The sequence below is a fragment of the Aulonocara stuartgranti genome, assembly GCF_965226115.1.
Source record: "Aulonocara stuartgranti genome assembly, chromosome: 22".
Classification (NCBI taxonomy): domain Eukaryota; kingdom Metazoa; phylum Chordata; class Actinopteri; order Cichliformes; family Cichlidae; genus Aulonocara; species Aulonocara stuartgranti.
The window spans coordinates 32,693,896-32,714,076 of record NC_138957.1 but is presented as its reverse complement, the minus strand read 5'-3'; the positions used below and the strand labels follow the sequence as shown (position 1 = coordinate 32,714,076).

Here is a 20,181-nt window from a genome sequence, read left to right as displayed (position 1 = left end):
GGCTCTTTGTGTGTTCAAGGTTGCTGAACCCTGGCTTAGGCCCATGTGTGGATGGCAGTGGTACTTACGATACCTATAGCAGAAATACTGGCAAATAGTAAGGGCAATGGTTGTTGATGCAATAGATGTGCTTAGGATGTCGTGATATTACACAGCAATACTAATCTGTAGGTGTTATAGAATGAATAAATCCACAGACAGGTTTTCTTTGAGAGTTGTATTTACAAAGCCTTTTATTCAACCAGGTCAGGATAACAAAGACAAGAAGCAGTCAAAAATTTAGATTACATTTCTCCTCAACCAAGTATTTACAAATATGGCACAAAATATCAGACCAATTAAATCTAGGTCATCACCGTGTGTCATACAGAAAGCATGTTGCTGTTTTTGTGGAGCGTAGACACTCCTTGGTGTGTAGCAAGCAATGAGGAGACAGCAAAGCATGGACAAAGAAGCTGTATCAAAGCACTTATTATCATACTTCGTTTTTGCATTGCAAATAAGGTCCGTCACACCTTATTGCTCGGTCACCCTAGAGTTGGCCAATGGCTGGAGGTGGAAGTGCGAGCAATGCTCAATCAGCACTTCTCCCTCACCACTGAAGCAACAAAGCAAAGGTGAGACTTTCCTCTACAAGTTGGTCTTTGTTACAGAGCGCTTTACTTCTTTGTCAGTAAACAGGTATATGCAAAATGTTTTCCATCATCTGACTAGCTGGACACAGGAAAACATAATTGGATGGGTAATAGATGTAAAACCCTGGGTAAACAGACTCTGAGAATTTGGTTTCAAAGGTGTACAGATGAACAAGTTTGTCACTATTAGAGGAAGCATCGTAGAAGGACAAAGTGCCTGCAGGCCAATCCAGATACACACCAACTCTGCCCAATCTAGTAAGAGAAAAAACCTTCCTCACCTTATTATCATGGTATGCTACAAGCCTTTTATAAAATATGCCTACAAAAGGGATGAAGGATTCCACTTTAGACACAATCTTGTAAAGTGCGTCTCTCAAAGGAACAAAGGATTCACTTTTATCCACACCAAAATACCAGGATATCTTGTTACATCCAAACTTTAAATCATTCATTCTTCCTTTCCTTCCAATTTCTTTGTATGCAACAGCTATGCCAACATCACTCAGCATATAACCAGCACTCCACTCTACTTCCCAATAGTGGCGACCAGTCAGCGGCTGTTTGCACAGAACCTGTGTATGCTTATCAAATCTCTCTGGGTGATCTGGATAGGTTTGCCACTTCCCACATGTTGCCTTCTTGTTGTCTTCAGATAGAGTGAGGTAGTTATTTGCAGTGTCTGGGTCCAGAGTGAGATGACAGTAATCTGAATGAAAGGCAAAAACACAATCTTTTAGGAGTCATTTACATAATCATCCACTTCAGTCAAGTAACTTCTAATATTAAAAAAAAAACTATTTGGTTTTTGTTGATAATTACAACAATGACTTTAAATATTTGATGATTTTGAAAACTAGCAATCTCAGAAGTAAATACTTACTCCAAAGAAAATGACTTCGCTTTTTTATAGTTCTGGGATCCCGAATCTTGGGCTTTGAAAAATGATCAGTAATCATTCTGCCCTCCTTGTAATGATAAATGGTGGCTCCTTTGTAATTCTGGTGTTGTATAGCTGCTACAAGGAAACAGAGCTGGGTGCTGCTCTCGTATGCTCTGTAAAGATCCATGAAAATGGCTGCTACTTCTTTCATATGATCCAAGGTATTGTTTAAATAATACCATGGGTCTTCATTGGCCATTGCATCAAGGTTGAGGTCAGCATCTTTCAAACCGGTGAAAACAAAGCAAAATGCATGATTTACACCTGTGGCAAGTACTGCTCTATCTAATTCTGACTTATTTTGAACAATCTTTATTCCCTCCATCCTCCCTAAAAATGACCTGATGATGTTGATTTCTCTCTCTCTATAGTCAAGGCACTTGCTAAGATTTCCCAGATTGTATGGTGACTTGTCTAAGTCATCAAAAACGTCGTTCAGTGAGCTCTCATCCGCTCTACCTTCACGAATGGAGGGAAGCACTCTTTTCAGAGCTCGTTGGAGGTGAGAGATTTTATCACTACACAACTTCTGAAAGTTTTGTAGGCACTTTTTAATTTGTGGGAAATGCTTCACCACCACCTCATCCAGAGAGTCATTGCATCTCTCTTTCATCTCCTTTAGAGCTTCCAGAGTATCTTCAATCCTCCTTAGTGAGTCAACGCTGATGTCTTTCTCCAGCTCTGCACCTCCATACCCTAATCTCTTCAGTGGCATCAGCCAAACTTTTATAGGAACAGCATTTTCACCCTTTTCCTTCAGGGTCTTTGGCAGTTCTGCAATGGTCTTCATTGCTTCTTCAAATGTTGTAGGGTTGCTGTCCAGAATTAAGTCTCCAAAGAATTTACAGGAGAATTTCTTGCTCAGGTCTTTTTCTTCTTTAGTCAGCTCAACTTTAAGTTTCCCGTCAACATCGATATTCTTTATTAAAGCATCCATGCTTCCCTGGATGTCCTTAACTTGGCTACTGTCTAACTTCTCACTATCAAATGTAAACAAGGCATTGGCCCCATAAAGGATAGCAGTGACTATATGTGTAGCTGAGATACTTTCTATAATTTTTCTCTGCGATTCATTTATGGTGTCAAATATAGATGTTGATAATTTTCTGAAGCTGGTGGTAGCTTGGTACTGAATAGTCACTCTACTTTGGTTCTTGAATGTCTTTTTATCGGTCAGATATTTGCCAGCTCCAACAACTTCTACAAATCCACTAAGAAAACTGGCCTTCAAAGAAGGTTCTAAACCCAACAAGGAACATCTGGATTCAATGGAGTCGCAAGCAGAAGTTTCAAATGTGCTGCTTCTTTGAGGTCTCTCAACTGTGTGATCTGGTAGAGTGCGATCATCCAACAAGGTGAAACCTAAAGAAATGGCAAAATGTTAGTTATTTTATGAAGGTTTTGGTAAAGTCAGGAAATAATGTGCAGCTCATGATTTTATGAGCCATTATTATCATCATTATGTTACAAGATCATAACTGTATTTTATGTGTGACTATTGTTTTATTTCCTCCCTGCTTAAGAGCAGTATTGCTTATTCTAATTTGTATTTTCCCAAGCTGACTTGAACTTCCCATTGAGTTCAGGCCAGCTTCATGTTTTGCAAGCAACCCATTTGATCTTTGGGGAAGACATCTGCTTATAATACTTTCCTCCTGTGTTTTATGGAGGCAGGTAAGAAGCCTCTAGTCTTTCATTGATTTTAGCATCTTCAGCTTATAATAGATAAGTGCCTTAAGACAAATATTGTAATTTGGCACTTAACCTAACATCATTTCTATAAATAAACATCAGTGACACCTGATTTTGTTTTGCTAAGATTTAGTGATAATTTATTACTTTCCATCCAGTTTTTAAAATTCTTAAGTCATGATTTACATCATCATTATTATTACTATTATTATCATTATTATTCATCCATTCGCCTCTGCTTATCCTTTTTAGGGTCGCGGGGGGGGGGGGGGGGGGCTGGAGCCTAGCCCAGCTGTTCTAGGGCGCGAGGTGGGGTACACCCCTGTACAGGTCGCCGGTCTGTCCCAGGGCCAACACTCACATTCACCCCTGCATTCACACCTATGAGCAATTTAGATTGTTCAATTAACCTATCCCCACACGGATAGGAAGCTGAGGTACCCGGGGAGAACATGCAAACGCCACACTGAAAGACCCCGGCCTCATGGTGGTATTGAACTCAGGCCCTTCTTGCTGTGACAGTGCTAACCACCGTACAGTGCTGCACAACAGTGCTGCCCCCATTATTATTATTATTATTAGGAAAAAATATTAGTTTCATCAGCAAATACCATTAATTTTGATCTTTAAGACACCTTGAACATGTCCAAGCATGACATTTTTAAAAGCAAACCATTTATGTTTATAATAAAGACAAAACTTACCACATATTGGCTCATCTGTTAATGCATTGTAGAGCATTCCGAGATCAAAAGGTCGACCCAGACCAGCCACTGACATCGTATCTGAAGCCATGTCTCCGACCTGATGAAAAAACTATTTATCATACACCTTTAAATTCTGCATTCCAAAGAGAGAACCAAGCAGCAGTGGACTGTTGCTCACTGACAAAATATACCAAGACATACCCGGAACAATCCAAACATGAAGGCAGCTGCTGATAACAAACATAAGGTAGCTCAAATATGAAATTTGAAAATTAAAATGAGTAATGATTTTTCTGACCATATTGCTTTCATGACTATTGCAGGTCAAAATCACAACAGATACAAATTGTATTCAACTCCTAGCACTGCGTTGGCATCAGGTTTAGGTTATTAGTTATTATATTATTCGTTTTATTTTGTAACAGATGTAATGACTCATATTGGTGTTTGTTAAACTGAAAAGTAGTAGAGTAGGTGATGATTGTTCGTGAAGCAGAACAACCTTTGCAGGAACCAGAGTGGTAAGGGATACAGCAGCACATGGCAAGATTTGTACACATACAGATTTGTACAAGCCACTTTTGGCTGCTCACTTGTCACAAAGATTCACAACAGTGGATAGTGCCACACCACTACTGGATGCAATGCTAATCCCAGGGTCAAACATCTGATATGTGATATCCACCTCTGTTCTATATGGAATAATTAATGTCAATGAAACTAAACATATACAGTTGCACATACAGTCCATGCGCAACTGGTCACATACAGTCCATGCATGTGCGGCAGTACAGTCAAGGAAACTTAATGATTTTATAGCGATGCTGCCTGTGGAAATTTTACCCCCAGGATATCTAAGGGTTTAATATTATTAAGAGAAGGACACACAGGTTTGAACAGAATGAATGACTGCAGCACACCCACTATTGGCCTAAATGCTGGCCTAAAAACAGCATTACATATGCTTAAAACAACAAAACAAAAGAAAGAAAAGAGAAAGAGTGGATTAGGATAGGACTTACCAATAATGCAGGGTCAATAAAAATGTCTTAAAAACATTTAACAGGAAGCTCACACTGCTACTGGTCCACCTTCCACCTTCTGTTTTTCTATCGAGAAACAGAAGAGAAATCAAATTAGTAATCAATAAGAGTCACTATTAGTCTGATTCAGTGTATTAGTGGCAGCTTGGTGTCAAATTTCAGGGGATTAACAGTAACAGCTAAATGTTATAGATACAATTCAAATTTAATTAAAGTTACAATAAACAAGATTAGCAATGAATAGGGGAAAATAGATATAACAGCATGTCTATAAAAATAAATAAAACAGAAACGAATCCAAAAAGTAGCTGCCAGAAAAGACATGTTAAAATCTGTGCATCCACCCCAGGCAGAGCCAAAGATGACGTCAGCTAAAAAAAAGACTTAACTTTTAGAACCAGTGTTCAGTCGGTAGGTGACCAAAAATCCAGCTTCAGCCCTCAGATACGCGGCAATCACCAAATCACAGTATGGGGCCTCGGGAAACAGTAACAGAGAATCGGTGTTAGGTTAGATAGCGGATCTTCAAAGAGAAAAGGCCCCGATGTAATGGAGGCCACAGAGTCATGCAAATGTAACCAAAGCTGGCAGGCGTCAATAAACACATGCTGCCGAATGAGGTGGACTGGCAAGCAGACACCCAGAGATAAAACGTTTGTTTGCATAAATATAACAAGTGGCAATAGTCAAACTACGCAATTAGCCACAGTATATTTTCACTGTAACATATGAATATATGAAAATATAGGGTGAACTCATATACATACGGTGCATTAATCCAGCAGAAAACGGAGTACAGCTGCCCCTGAGATGAACACCCGGTGCCTTAATTGCTCCACGTTTCGTACTTATTAAACAGACAATGCAGCGAACACACTGCGTTGCACACCCAAGTTTACAGCAATGTAAGCCGGCAGTTCCGCGAAAATCTCCTCTTAAACTCGGGCGCCGAGTTTAAGAAACCGCCCTCGGAAATACCTGGAGCACTTAGACCAGGTATTTCCGGTCTAAGTGCTCCTCAATAGTGATGGGATTTCCGGCTCTTTTTAGAGATCCGGCTCTTTCGGTTCGGCTCACTAAAAAGAGCCGGCTCTTTCGGCTCCGAACCGGCTCTTCAGGTTGTTTTGTTGCTTTAATTAATTTATTATTAACAATAATATAAAATTATGCACAAAAGGAATTACTAACGTAAAAACAAGTGGTTTTATTTATATATGTTTATATATAAATATATGCGGTGGCCCCTAGAGACAAAACACGTACAAACTCCAAAACACATTTCTAGCATGAACTGAACTTCCAAAGCAGAGCTACTAGATCACTTAAATTACACAATTGAAAGCATGTGTGTATTGTTTGTGTATTTATACACAGGCACTCATATATATATTCAAATAATTTAAAAAAAAGTTCATTTACCTGTTATTACCACACACCAAATCCGGTCGTTGGTACTTGCTGGCTTGTGTAGCCACAAGATAACAAAGGCTCAACACTGCGCCCAGCATCCTGGAGCACTTCTGTTGTCTTTTGTACGTGTTTTGAGTTTTTATGTGCTTCTGAGTTTTTATATGCTTCTGAGTTTTTACGTGCTTCGGAGTTTGTACGTGTTTTTACATGTTTTGGAGTTTTTACGTGTTTTGGAGTTTGTACGTGTTTTTACGTGTTTTGGAGTTTGTACATGCTTCAGAGTTCGTACGTGATTTGAAGTTTGTATGTGCTTTGTCTCTAGGGGCCACCGTAAATATACTTTTATTTATTCACTCCACATAAAATGTAATAAATAAATCATATAATACAAAAATCAACTATTCACATTTCAAGTTTTAACTATTTAAATTTTCAGCTTTTTCCTTTCACAAATTTAAAGTGAAAAGAACACAAAACACTGCAAACCACAACACAATTAAATATAAATTATAATATGAAAACTAAAAGAACATGCATATTCTCTGTCATATGGACCTGCATGAATAAACTTTCTCAATCCTTTATCATCTGCAACCGAAAATAGTTGTGGATGATTACTATACCTTTCTAATGTTGTTGTCCCTGCCTCTCTTTCTCTCTCTCTGGCTCTGTTCCTGTGCTACTGAGTGTAACTACCGCCCCTCCCCCCTCTGCCCAGCGTAAAGCACAAGGCCCGCGTGCAGAGTGAAGCGGGAAAAAAGTGCGAGAGAGAGGCTGAGAGAAAGAAAAAAAAAAAAACCCACGTGACGGCTCGCGATAAGGAGCCGGCTCGCGTCGTTCACGTCAAAGAGTCGGCTCTAAGAGCCATTTCGTTCGCGAACGACCCATCACTACTCCTCAAGAAACAACGATGGCGGAGCCAGTGACTTTGTTCACGATTACCTCCTTCTTTAGCGAAGTACCAATTAGGGTTAAAAAGGGTCTTAATTCCTTCAACTCTAGTAAAGTGGTCAGTGTAACCGTTCTCCCAGGCGGAATTATAAAGGGAAGTGTCCAGGCATCCATGAAAAAGAAGATTTACAATGTTGAGGTGAGCTAGGAGTAAGCTAGCTAGCCGACGATTAAACATGAGATATTCTGTATTCTGATGTATTTCATAAAGCACACACACGTACAGCAATGCTATAACAGTGGAAGTAAACGAAGATGAAAATCTACATAACATGGAGGTTTTGGAGAGTTAGTAATGTTAGCCTAGTACCAGTTATATTAGCCTAGTTAACCTGGTTCCAGTACACAGAGCAGCGCTGCAAGTGTTTGTTAGAATGTTTAGAATCAGAATCAGAAAGGGTTTTATTGCCAAATGTTGAGCAGGTTTACAACATCAGGAAGGAAGGAACATCATTAGGGTAAGCATTAACTTTCTTTCAATGTAGGTGCATGTTGAGGGTCAGTCAGTCAGGTTCAGCTCCTGTGAGTGCCCGATTGGCAATGATAAGTGCCATCATATGGCGGCATTGTTGATTTGGGTGGAGAAGAATGTGTCTCGCACTGACGTGGAATGTGTGTGGAAGAGGGTAAAATCATGCAAAGCAGAAGAAATTACTGCCAAGAGAGTGTCTGTGATGACACCCTCAACAACACAAGGTCAGTTATTTATTTAAAATTTGCCCTTTGAATTAATTATAATAATTATTTTCTTAACTTTTTAAAAAGCATTGTGTTTTATATGCTAAAATTATTATTTATTCAGATTACTAAAAGCTTTTTTTTTTCAGCTGGAATCGAAAGACCTGTCTCCCAGGAGGACAAGGAATGGGCAGTGGCATCCCTATCGAAATTGCAACGTTTTACTGGGATGGGTTGGATTTTGAGTCCTGAATGCTCTCAGGTACTTTGACATTTACTTTAACATGTGGTATAAATTGTACATGTATGTAAACTCTTGTAAACTACATACAGCAGACTGTTTGCTTCCACTGTCCCCACTTTATTTTTTACATGTATTTTATATACTCTGTACCTGACTTTGTCTATTCTGTGGTCAAAATTTCTTGGTTCCATTAAAACCTTTAAAATCCTTTTGCTTTAAATCTAGGCTAAACCAGCCAAGACATTTGATGAAGTGCTGAGGAACCTGGGATTTCCCCAAGCAGAAGACAAGGCTCGTTATCTCTTGGCATCACTGGCTGTGTCTGACGAAGAGAAGAAACAGATTGAGGAAGCAACAGTTGGGCAAACGAAGAATGCATTGTGGTAAGAAAGTGCTTTGAAATTAATTCTGTTAAGTGTTAAGTAGGAAATTTTAGTTAACTGTGTCTCTTAATTTGTGTTTCTTTATAAAAGGTCAGCATATCGCAAGAAGAGAATCACAGCCAGCAACTTCGGTTTGGTCCTGAGTGCAGTCCAGCGGCGCTCATCCCCCCCTTCCTTATTTAAGACTCTGCTTGGACAGTACAACCTGACAGAAGGATCTAAAGTAAGTTGTTAGTAAAAAGGGTCTGTGCATCTAAGAATTCCTTTATGACTAAGTTGTATTTTCATCCCCAAAGGCATGTGATTGGGGGATCCTTCATGAGCCAAAGGCCAAGCAGTTGTACACTGACTGTACTGGTGCAGCTATCAAGGAGAGGGGACTGTTTTTATCTAACAGTGGCCTGCTTGGTGGTTCTCCAGATGGGACTGTCTCTAATGAGTGCATCATTGAGGTGAAATGCCCATGGTCAGCCAGAGCCAAAACTGTATTGGAGGCTGCAGAAAGTAAGGACTTTTTCCTACAGCTGGATGAGGCAAGTGGTTCCCTGGTATTAAAAAAGAATCACAACTACTGGCATCAGATCCAGGGCAACCTCTATCTCACAGGGGCGAAAAGCTGTCACTTTATTGTTTGGACTCCATGTGACTTTTTCATCTTGCATGTGGATAGAGAACAAACTTGGGCTGTTAACATTGAAGCGTTGGAAACGTTCTACCGGGAAGTTTTTTTACCCCATATTTTATCGCAGCTTTGAATTCATATCAGCATGAGTAATTTATCAGTCCAAATGTTTATAGTTAATTTTAAAACTATTTGGAAATTGTACATTTTTTGTCATTGTAACTTTGTAAATATATTCAGATAAATTCTTAAATTATATTAATTTTTGATTTGAAAAAATAAAATGTTTTGGACAAACTGTTCCTGAAAATAAAGAGTAACACATGTATCTGGTATTCTTCATTTTAATTGAAAATGCATAGCAAGAAAACTAGGCAGTAATCAGGAAGCTGGAATGGAATGAAAAATGTAACAAGCCATTGATAAAAACAGAGTAAAACATTATACGAATCGCAAATGAGACCATTCTCAATTTGAAACTATGCAACTAAGTTGTTTTTATGTTGTAACATCCTGAGTATACACACAAAACAATCCACTTAGGAGTTATAAATAATAAAAGTAAACTTATTCAACAGTTGTGTTTTCTGGTCCACAAGTAGTTAGAAAATGACACAATGTACTTTTACCTCTGAACTCTCACAGGTATAATTTATTCAATTTCACGGAGAATAGGTGTTTGTAAATTTGTAAGACACACACATGCTTTCAAGATCTTATTAATATTTTTTTTAACTGATATGGGATGTGATGCAAAATTGAGAAAACTTTCAGTCTTTGAATGGAACGCTCTACATGTATTCTTGCACAGGAAATCTTCCTGTTGTTGTTCACTTCCTCCTGTGTGAATTGTCCGTTGGTGAGGAAGGACGGAATGTTCAGTGAGACCCCTTCTGGTAGGATGTCCCGAATTGTGAAGCCCTTATCTGCAATGACCATGTCACCTGGTTGTAGATGTTGCAGTACTCCACAGTCAGCTGTTATGGCCTTATCTGAGGCACTTCCACCGTACAAGTTGCTTACAAAGGTTATTACACCATTAGGAGCCACACCAATTAGAGCCTTTAGTGTGGTCCGTCCTTTGTACTGGCTGTACAAATGACTTTGTGTGTCAAGTCTCTCTATGTTACAAACAGAAACTTCCGTGCAGTCAAGCACAATCCTGCAGTTAGGAAATGGTTGGAAGCAATCTGGCAGCGATGTTTGATTCTTGGCTCTTGAGGGAATGTTGTTTTCCAGCATGCCAACATACAAAATGTCATACAGTGCACTAACAATTGTTGTAAAAACATTAGTTACTGTGCCTCTGCTGCAGTTAAACCTTATTGAAAGGTCTTCATGACCAAAATTAAGTTTAAGCTTGATCAGGGTTAGAAATAACTGGTCAATTAGGGGCATCATTTGGACAGTCCAATCAGAATGATATTTAAGATCAAATCTGGAAAGAAGCGCTTCTAAAAACAGGACAGAAGCAGCATCGGGCAATCCAGTATAGTACTGGACCCTTTCAGGATTGTCAGATATTTGACTGAATGAGAAAGTCTGCTTCTGCTTCTCTACTTGTTTTTTAAGTTTTTCATTCTCTATTCTTAGCATGTCATTCTGAATCTCTAGCACCAGAAGACTTTGGGAAGAACTTGTGGAACTTGCAGTATCTGTCTGTGTAGCTGCATTGTTGGAATGATGTGGCTCATCTGATATTTCACTCTGATTTTCACCAATAGCTGGGACCTGCTCTTTTTTCTTCTTTTTTCTAACAGGGTTGTGGTCATCTGGGAACTGAAAAGACTTCCCGTCGTTCCATGCAAATCTTGTTGGCCCCGCAGCTTTTCCTTGAGGGAAGTGCCAACTGCAGACTCTTGAGTTGCAGTTTGGGGTGAAGTTTTCACGTCTGTGGAAGTGTTTAAAAAGACAGAGAGAAATTTCAGATCATACGCTAGCCCTCCATTAGTTATGATTAATACAAAAAAAAAAAATAGAGATAAATAATAGAGAGAAGCTTCTTTCATCCAGATGAGAGAAGCTTCAAGAAACTTAAAACTTAAAGAAGTCCAGATGCTTTTCTTACACATCGTTGTACTAATTTGCTTTTAAGCTTACCAGAAAGATAAGTACTGGCAACCTTTGCTAGCTATTTGTTGGTTAGGTCTTTATTTTGGTAATTAACTGGCACATAGGCTGGGGATTGTAATGTATTTTCTTACATAGACATCGCTTTTTGGACGTAATTTTTATTCCTCTGAGCGTCGAAAGCTAACTAAGGTTCATATATATAGCGAAGTGACCCTTAGCTCTCAATCTTTGCTTGGAGAAATAAAAATGACTTCAAAAATGCAACAACGTCTTTGTATTAAAAAAAACACAATAAAATCCATTGTCTATATAAGTACAATTACTCGTAAAAGCCAGTTTGTCTTTTAGTAGCGGGTTTTAATTGTTCATCACTAGCTATATTAGCTAACTAAAGTAAGAGCCCACTAGCTCTTATCTTACAAATTTATTCATTCACTTACGAGTTGTAACATACCTTATCAACTTCAGCCACTTCCTCTTCTCTCTCTTTTCACAAGGAAACCGGTAAAATGACAGATTAGACTGTTGTTTTGAGCCAGATTGGTTAAAACAACCAGGAACACAGCATTTGATACAGTTGACCACAACATATTACTCAAACGACTGGAGAACTGGACAGGTCTTTCAGGAACTGTACTAAACTGGTTCAAAACATACGTAGAAAACAGGAAATACTTTGTATCAATAGGTAACTTCACATCTGAGCAGACAAGTATCACATGTGGAGTTCCCCAAGGTTCCATCTTGGGACCCCTTCTGTTTAACATCTACATGCTCCCACTGGCACAGATTATAAACAACAACAAAATAAACTATCACAGCTATGCAGATGACACACAAATATATATCACAATGTCACCAGGAGACCGAGGCCCTGTACAGGCTCTTGGTAAATGCATTGAGGAAATCAATGACTGGTTGTGCCACAATTTTCTCCAGCTAAACAAAAACAAAACTGAGGTAATAGTCTTTGGCGCCAAAGAAAAACGATTACAGGTCACCAGAGAACTTCAATCTATACATCTAAAAACCACAAACCAGGCGAGAAATTTGGGTGTAGTGATGGATGCAGACCTAAACTTAGAAAAACACATTAAGACAATAACAAAGTCAGCTTACTATCACCTCAAGAATATATCAAGGATAAAAGATCTGATGTCTCAACAGGACCTGGAAAAACTAGTCCATGCATTCATCTTTAGTAGGCTTGATTACTGTAACAGCATCTTTACAGGTCTACCTAAAAAATCAGTCAGACAACTACTGTGACTGTAGCTCAGGTGGCAGAGCAGGTCAGCCACTAATCAGAAGGTCGGTGGTTCGATCCCAGGCTGCCTCCTGGCTGCATGCCAAATATCCTTGGGCAACCCCATGTTTGCCTACTGGTGGTGGTCAGAGGGCCCGGTGGCGCCAGTGTCCGGCAGCCTCGCCTCTGTCAGTGCGCCCCAGGGCAGCTGTGGCTACAATGTAGCTTGCCATCGCCAGTGTGTGAATGTGTGTGTGAATGGGTGAATGACTGAATGTAGTGTGAAGCGCTTTGGGGTCCTTAGGGACTAGAAAAGCGCTATACAAATGCAGGCCATTTACCATTTTACCATTTACAGCTCATTCAGAACTCTGCTGCTCGAGTCCTCACTAAGACCAAAAAAGTGGACCACATCAGTCCAGCTCTGAGGTCCTTACACTGGCTGCCTGTCCGTCAGAGGATAGACTTTAAAGTTCTGATGCTGGCCTATAAAGCTCTGAATGGTTTAGGACCAAAATACATCAATGACCTCCTGACCCAGTATGAACCATCCAGATCCCTCAGGTCATCTGGATCCGGTCTTTTATCAGTTCCCAGAGTCAGAACCAGACACGGAGAAGCTGCATTCAGCTTTTATGCTCCTTATATCTGGAACAAACTCCCAGAAAGCCTCAGATCAGCTGAAACACTCAGTTTATTTAAATCCAGGTTGAAGACTCACCTGTTCTCAGCTGCATTTGAATAAAGCACCAAATCCACACTTTAAGCTTAAATTTCAAAACTTACATTTAACTACTGATTTTATCTACTGTTCTGATTTTATCTGTTTTGATTTTATATACTGTTGTTTGTTTGTTTGTTTGTTAACTAGTTAGTTAGTTTATTTGCTTGTTTTATTCAATTTTAAATCATGCTTTTTATTTGTTCTTGTTTCTAATGTCTCTGTAAAGCACTTTGAATCACCTTGTTGTTGAATTGTGCTATACAAATAAACTTGCCTTGCCTTGCCTTGTGTCATATTGAACACAGGAGCGTTTAGACCCGGAAGTAGGATTCGTCGGATTCGTCGCGTCATCACTAAACAACCGGATACAATCTCAACAAATCACAAGCATTCTTAGTCTTCTTCTTCCATTTTAACGGCAGGTTGCATCCATAGATTTTGCATTACTGCCATCCCCTGGATTTTACTTAGATCACATCTAACTGGGATTGCCAGGCTTCTACTAGTGATGTGACGTTCTGTATCGAGGCTTCGGAGCGTGTGTCGAGTAATGGAGGGGGCGTTTCCGCGATGCGCGTATCGAGGCTTGCTTCATTTATGGGAGGAGCTGAAAATGATGACGTCCGAAGCCTCGCTGCCCGGCTGTACCACGTGACTGGTTCAGGAAGTGGTTCGAACTTTGCCGCGAGCTATGACAGCGATATAAACCCCTCAGACTCCATTCAAAAATGTGGGTGTTTGATGGAGAGTTGCGGTTAGTGAGAGTTTGGAGACAGTTTGGAGACAGTTTGGAGGTTTATGAGAGTGAGGAGAGAAAGTCAGGAGAGAATGGAGCCAGCTAAGAAGAGGAGGATGTCCTCCCCTGTGTGGGAACATTTAGATTTTATTCCTCCCAACAAGGTGTGTAAATTTCTACAGAAGATGTATTTTCATAATACTGATGGTGCAATACAATTTATGTTAAGCGGCTTTACTTTTGTACAAGGTGAAGTGTTTGCTATGTGCCAGGGAGCTGGGATATAACAACAACACCTCATCCATGCTTAGGCACTACAGAGCTTTGCATGAGAATAAGAGGAACACCGATTCTGGAGCAAGACCAGGTGAGCCATCAAATGCAATGATAATAAGATAAGATAAGATAAGATAGAACTTTATTAATCCCTCGGGTGGGTTCCTCTGGGAAATTCGACTTCCAAAAAGCACAGCAACGACCGAAGTTACAGTTACAGAATTGTTATATATATATATATATACACACACACACACACACACACACACACACACACACACATACATATATAAATACAGAGACAAATATAAATAAAATATACAAAGGGGATAAATAGGAATAAAAAATAAAAATACAAGTGAATTGCACATTTCAAGTATTGAGTCTATTGCACTGTTGACTATTTACAGTGAGGTGAAGAGGCACTACAGCTTAGTTGTTCCCCCCTCCTTTGTCCTCCTGTCTCCCCTCCCTCTCCCCTCCAGAGAGGAGTTAAACAGTCTGATGGCGTGTGGGACAAAGGAGTTTTTAAGTCTGTTAGTTCTTGTCTTTGGGAGAAGCAACCTGTCACTGAACAGACTCTTCTGATTGTTTATGGCCGTGTGCAGAGGATGCCCAGTATTGTTCATAATGTCCATCAGTTTCTTTAGTGTCCTTTTCTCTGCCACTGTCACCAGAGTGTCCAGCTTCATGCCGACCACAGAGCCAGCCCTCCTGATCAGTTTCTCCAGCCTGGATGAGTCCTTCTTTGCTGTGCTGCTCCCCCAGCACACCACAGCATAGAAAAGTACTCCAGCAACCACCGACTGGTAAAACATCCTCAGGAGCTTCCTGCAGATGTTAAAAGACCTCAGCCTCCTGAGGAAGTACAGTCGGCTTTGGGCTTTTTTATACAGGTGCTCTGTGTTGCATGACCAGTCCAGTTTATTGTCCACCCACAGCCCGAGGTACTTGTACGTGTTGACCACCTCCACCTCCTCCCCCTCTATCTGAACCGGCAGTGGACCTTCTCTGGACCTCCCGAAGTCCACAACCAGTTCCTTAGTCTTTGAGGTGTTGAGTTGCAGGTGGTTTGTGTGACTCCATGCGACAAAGTTCCTCACCAGACTTCTGTACTCCTCTTCCTGATCATCCCAGATACACCCCATGATGGCCGTGTCATCTGCAAACTTCTGAATGTGGCATAATTCAGAGTTGTAGCAGAAGTCAGAGGTGTACAGGGTGAAGAGAAGAGGGGACAGCACAGTTCCCTGTGGTGCTCCTGTGCTGCTGACCACTGTGTCAGACGTGATGTCCTTCAGCCTGACGTACTGTGGTCTGTCGGTGAGGTAGTCGGAGATCCAAGCGACCAGGCAGGGGTCCACCTCCATCCTGTTCAGTTCTTCCTGAAGCATACAGGGCCGGATGGTATTAAAGGCACTGGAAAAGTCAAGAAACAGGATCCTGACCGTGCCTTTTCCCCCATCCAGGTGTGAGTGGGCTCTGTGTAGGAGGTACAGGATGGCATCCTCCACTCCGACACCCGCCTTGTATGCAAACTGTAGTGGGTCCTGGGCATGTTGTACCTGTGGTCGGAGGAAGTTGAGGAAGAGCCGCTCTAGAGTCTTCATAAGATGTGACGTCAGTGCCACCGGTCGGAAGTCATTCAGCTCATTGGGCCGGTTCCTTTTAGGGACCGGGACGATGCAGGATGTCTTCCATAGGGCGGGCACTCTCCCCAGTCGCAGACTGAGGTTGAAGACTCGTTGTAGCGGCTCCCCAAGTTCAGCAGCACACGCCTTTAGCATCCTAGGACACACCTTGTCTGGGCCTGCTGCCTTTCATGCTGTAATGTTACTAAATGATATAACAATATTATACAGCTGTTATAAGTTACGTGTGTGATATTTATATCTGTGCTTTGTCTTTATTGTCTTTCCTCAGGAGAACAATCTCAAATAGATGAAGACCTGGTTACCATGGTGATTGAGGACTCACAGCCATTTAGCATTGTGGAGGACAAAGGAGTTAAAAGATTTGTTAAATCATTAAATCCCAGCTATGTTCTCCCCACTAAAGGTTATAAAAGCAGTGAAAATTTAGTTTTTACTGAATAAAATATGGGCAGGACTGAGGCCTCAGTGTGTAGCTGTCCATACCTCAACGCTACAAAAGCACAACTACTGTCCACACCCCAACCACACCTCACCTCACAGTAAATGATCATTTCCATTTCAAGCATTTCCAAATAATCATTTCCCATACTGCCAGTATAAATATACACAGTATACTGCCATCACTACAATATACATGTTTTACACACTCCTTTTGTTGTTGACATTTACAGGCTGTGTGCAAAATGCCACAGTCTTCAAATTCATGCCAACTAATATTTTTACGTCCAGTAGGTGTCCTGCTAGAGCAAATGAAGCTTCAAGAAGCTTCGCGTTGGGGTGAACCAATTGGATGAAAAGCTTCAGTGCTTCATGAAGCTTCATCTGCCCATCACTAGCTTCTACCGTTCTACCTTTAAAAGCCGGAGAGCAGTCAAATGCTGGAAGTGGAAGCTAAATTGGCTAGTCATTCATATGTATATTAGGTTGTTACCTAGGAATTCTGGAGGGAGGGGAGTGGGGGTGTGTGATTGAGGGGGTGGGGGAGTGGAGTGTTTCAGTTTGCCATCTTAGGGAGAAATCAACACACATGGGTGTAGGTCCTTTGTTGCTGAGATTTATTGATGAAAATGTCATCCAGGGAAGGACGGACGTTGTTTTGCTGCGCTGTATTTTAATGTGAAGTGTACATATTTATTTTTTATATTGAATGTATTGGTTATATTTTTGTGCAGTGTTTTATTTAGTTTGCATGTTTTAGTTGCTGTCAAATTGCCCTGGAGACACTCCGCCCTTTCCCCCGTTTTTACTAATTGGACACACCTGAAGAGGAAAGGAAAGGTAAATTACAGAGTGCTCAATGACACATAAAAGGGTTGGAGCCGGTGTTCACGAAGGACACGAACAGAGAATGCGAGACGGTAGTGATGGCCAAATGAAGCTTTCCGAAGCACTGAAGCTTGTATTGAAAAACGGTTCATTACTCGAAGCTTTTCAACACAGTCCTCTCCGGTGACATCTGGTGGTGAAAATTTTGAAGAGCAGCTTGAATCTGCAAAATAAAACGGACTGCTCAATTATCAGTGCTCACTCAAGAGTGGAGTTCTCTCTGATATTGGGCCACCGTTCCGTTGCTTTGAACATGTAATTGGTTTTGTTTACTCGATTGAGGGGCTGAAAAAAATGTAATGCGTATTTGCGTAATACATTTTGATCAATAAACTTTCCCTATTTAAACATGCACTATGGTGTGGCCTTTCTTTGCTCATAACTGCTTGATGTTGGTAAATACAATAAGTGAGCAATATATATAATATACATATGATAACGCACAGCACATTATGGAGTATGCCCCTGCTGTGGAGTCCTGCCTCCATCTACTTGTCATTTAATCACTGGACAGTTGGACAGGTTCATACAAAATATTAGATGAGGCCAATTGTCCTATACATATTTTTGACCTAGGGGTGGGATTGATTGTGAACTGGAAAGAGAAAATGCTTAGGAAGCTGAGTACGGCTGCATCGTTACTGATTTGTAGAAACATTTTGATTCGATACAGGATCCGATTCAATTTGATTGGAATCTGGAAAGTTTTGCCTCAGTCAGAAATATTACAATTCTGATCATGTATCAGTATATATCCATAATTTCGTATCTATTAAAAGAAAGCTGACACATGTGAGACTTAATTAGAGATGTAAACAGAGAGTTATGAAACCTGCAGCTGCAGAAGCCAGCGAAGAAAAAAGAGGCAAACACAGCGCGGACCCGACGACACACCAAAATCGGATTCTGGCGCATCGGGTCCACGCTCTGTGTTCACGTTTGTATGCAGAATCCGTAAACCCAGTTACTGTTTTAGCTGTATGGTGTTTGACGACATGTTGTGAGGTTTAACCTGAGATGCTGGCGTTTCAGGCATAATAACGTTAATTTACAAATCGACACGGGATTTTAATGAATCAATATCACTTTATTCCATTTAGCATGGATTTTAATCAGAAAAGCGATAATCAAAACCCATCCCTAATCAAGAACTTGCAAAGTAAAAACATGATCTATGTCAGGTAGCCCTTTTGTTATTTACAGTTAAAAAGAGGATTAGTGTTACTGTGCGCTGGCTGAGTCTGTTTCTTTTCTTAGAAATAGTTTCTCCTGCCCTGGAGAAAATCCACTTGCATGGAACAGAAGAGGCTGTGGAGTGCAGGAACTACACTGCAAGCTGGTAGATATGCAGGTATTCCTGGGTCCTGCAGACTATCACCTAACAACAATAAACAAAATGATTTTCTAAACTGTAGCAATGTAATGTACGTATAGTGTCAAATACATTTTTGTAGTCTTCATTAGCTTTAATTCACATGGAAGTGTTCCTAAAGTCATATGCTGTAATGGCATTTCCATTATGAAAACATGATTTTGGACATTTCAAGTTTTTCACTTCGGCAGATAAAATGAATTGAGCAAAATCAACTCAAAATATTCCCACACGCCAGAACGTCCTCTCTTCCTCGCTGGCTCCATATCTGTCAGTGGAATGATCACCTCTTCGCTCTCTGTCACCCTCAACACACTCCACGAATCCCGTGGATGATTCACTTCCTTATATCCGTTTGAATCAGGTATCGAAGCAGTTACGTGCGTAATGAAGCTTCGGACGTCACTGGTCACGTGACTTTTGCCAAACGAAGCAAGCCTCGACACAGTGCTTCTGAACCAGTGTGTTGTTTTTTTCGACACACGCTCCGGAGCGCCAGCTTCAAGCGGGCCATCACTACGAGACGGACAGAGGAAAGACGCAGATGACCAGCGACTGGAAAGAGACACGATGAGAGGAAAAAAGGCAATAACGACAAGAGCCGGCTTGTGCACTGCGGGAGAACAGAAGCAGTGAGACAGCGGTGCCGATTGCAGTTTAAGGAAGCGGCGGGCGGAGTTGAGAGCTCTGCCCCCCGGGGTAAGTCTTTGACTTATCCCTTTTTATAAAGTAAACTGTCAAAGGAATAGTGACTGCCGCTCCCTCCCTTTCTTCAGTGCACCAGGACGTGGAATGCGAGGAGGAAGGCGAGGACTCCGCTGGGTTTCCCTCTTTTAGTACTACGCTGGATTTCTTAGTTTTTCTGTGACTTTTAGGCCGTGGTGGATTCCACTGGACTTTTTAATGTTGTGTGTTATTGATTTTTATTGTGTCTTCCCTTGGCCAAGGTTGTTTTAATTCATTTTACCTTTTTAACTATTTAAACATAATAAATTATATTTTAATTCTATAGTTTTTGTATCGTGTGCATTCCCTCGGCGGCTCCACTGCTCTGCCCGTTTTAGAGGAAGGTTTCCTTCCTTTTAAAAAAAACACAAACCACCTGTGGAAAGAAGATAAGAAAGATAAAAACTCAGCCTTTCCCCCCGGTGTCACATAAACAGTACAAAAAACCAACCGTTTGTACACATATTTACAAATAATAATAAAAAGTGAGTGAGTACATTACAACATTTTCAGCAATCACTCACAATCCTGACACTGCCATGGTATCTGTAGTCTGCATTTACCACATGTGTATCTGTAGCAGTGAACACATCGCACAGTGGCCTGATTTTTCTTGCATCATGTGGAGGTCCATGAACCAATGAACATGCTCCGTTTGCTGTGCATGTTGAATAGTCCATTCTTGAGTGCTATGAAGCATGTCAAGAGTGATGAAACACAGGAAGCTCTGAAGGCGACT

At 40.8% G+C, this 20,181-nt stretch overlaps 3 protein-coding genes and 1 long non-coding RNA gene across 4 annotated transcripts in view; 2 read left to right on the top strand and 2 right to left on the bottom strand.

Moving 5' to 3' along the window:
• Window positions 1-20,181, top strand: part of LOC309699266 — a 348,161-nt gene that overhangs the window by 258,600 nt on the left and 69,380 nt on the right. The window lies entirely within an intron of this gene.
• LOC309698156 (major histocompatibility complex class I-related gene protein-like) overlaps window positions 1-20,181 on the bottom strand; it is a gene marked incomplete at its 5' end in the record, with an annotated part of 63,499 nt that overhangs the window by 31,972 nt on the left and 11,346 nt on the right. The window lies entirely within an intron of this gene.
• Window positions 237-5,977, bottom strand: LOC309699196 (stonustoxin subunit beta-like). Its single transcript, XM_082522108.1, has 5 exons — window positions 5,788-5,977; window positions 5,000-5,497; window positions 3,975-4,074; window positions 1,519-2,940; window positions 237-1,344 (listed from the first exon to the last, which is right to left on the bottom strand). Exons 3-5 carry the CDS (start codon window positions 4,063-4,065, stop codon window positions 671-673), a joined length of 2,187 nt encoding a protein of 728 aa, XP_082378234.1. The 5' UTR covers window positions 4,066-4,074; window positions 5,000-5,497; window positions 5,788-5,977; the 3' UTR covers window positions 237-670.
• On the top strand, window positions 7,744-9,534 carry LOC309699231 (uncharacterized protein). Its single transcript, XM_082522178.1, has 5 exons — window positions 7,744-8,077; window positions 8,209-8,321; window positions 8,529-8,686; window positions 8,777-8,909; window positions 8,983-9,534. Exons 1-5 carry the CDS (start codon window positions 7,939-7,941, stop codon window positions 9,439-9,441), a joined length of 1,002 nt encoding a protein of 333 aa, XP_082378304.1. The 5' UTR covers window positions 7,744-7,938; the 3' UTR covers window positions 9,442-9,534.

Excerpts from the sequence above, each read along its gene's own strand:
- LOC309699231 (XM_082522178.1), top strand. The coding sequence starts at position 7,939 with ATGGCGGCATTGTTGATTTGGGTGGAGAAGAATGTGTCTCGCACTGAC. Across the intron at positions 8,078-8,208 it reads GACACCCTCAACAACACAAG|CTGGAATCGAAAGACCTGTC; the intron begins GTCAGTTATTTA and ends TTTTTTTTTCAG. Across the intron at positions 8,687-8,776 it reads CAAACGAAGAATGCATTGTG|GTCAGCATATCGCAAGAAGA; the intron begins GTAAGAAAGTGC and ends TCTTTATAAAAG.
- LOC309699196 (XM_082522108.1), bottom strand. The coding sequence starts at position 4,065 with ATGGCTTCAGATACGATGTCAGTGGCTGGTCTGGGTCGACCTTTTGAT. Across the intron at positions 2,941-3,974 it reads AACAGATGAGCCAATATGTG|GTTTCACCTTGTTGGATGAT; the intron begins GTAAGTTTTGTC and ends CCATTTCTTTAG. Across the intron at positions 1,345-1,518 it reads GCGAAGTCATTTTCTTTGGA|ATTACTGTCATCTCACTCTG; the intron begins GTAAGTATTTAC and ends CCTTTCATTCAG.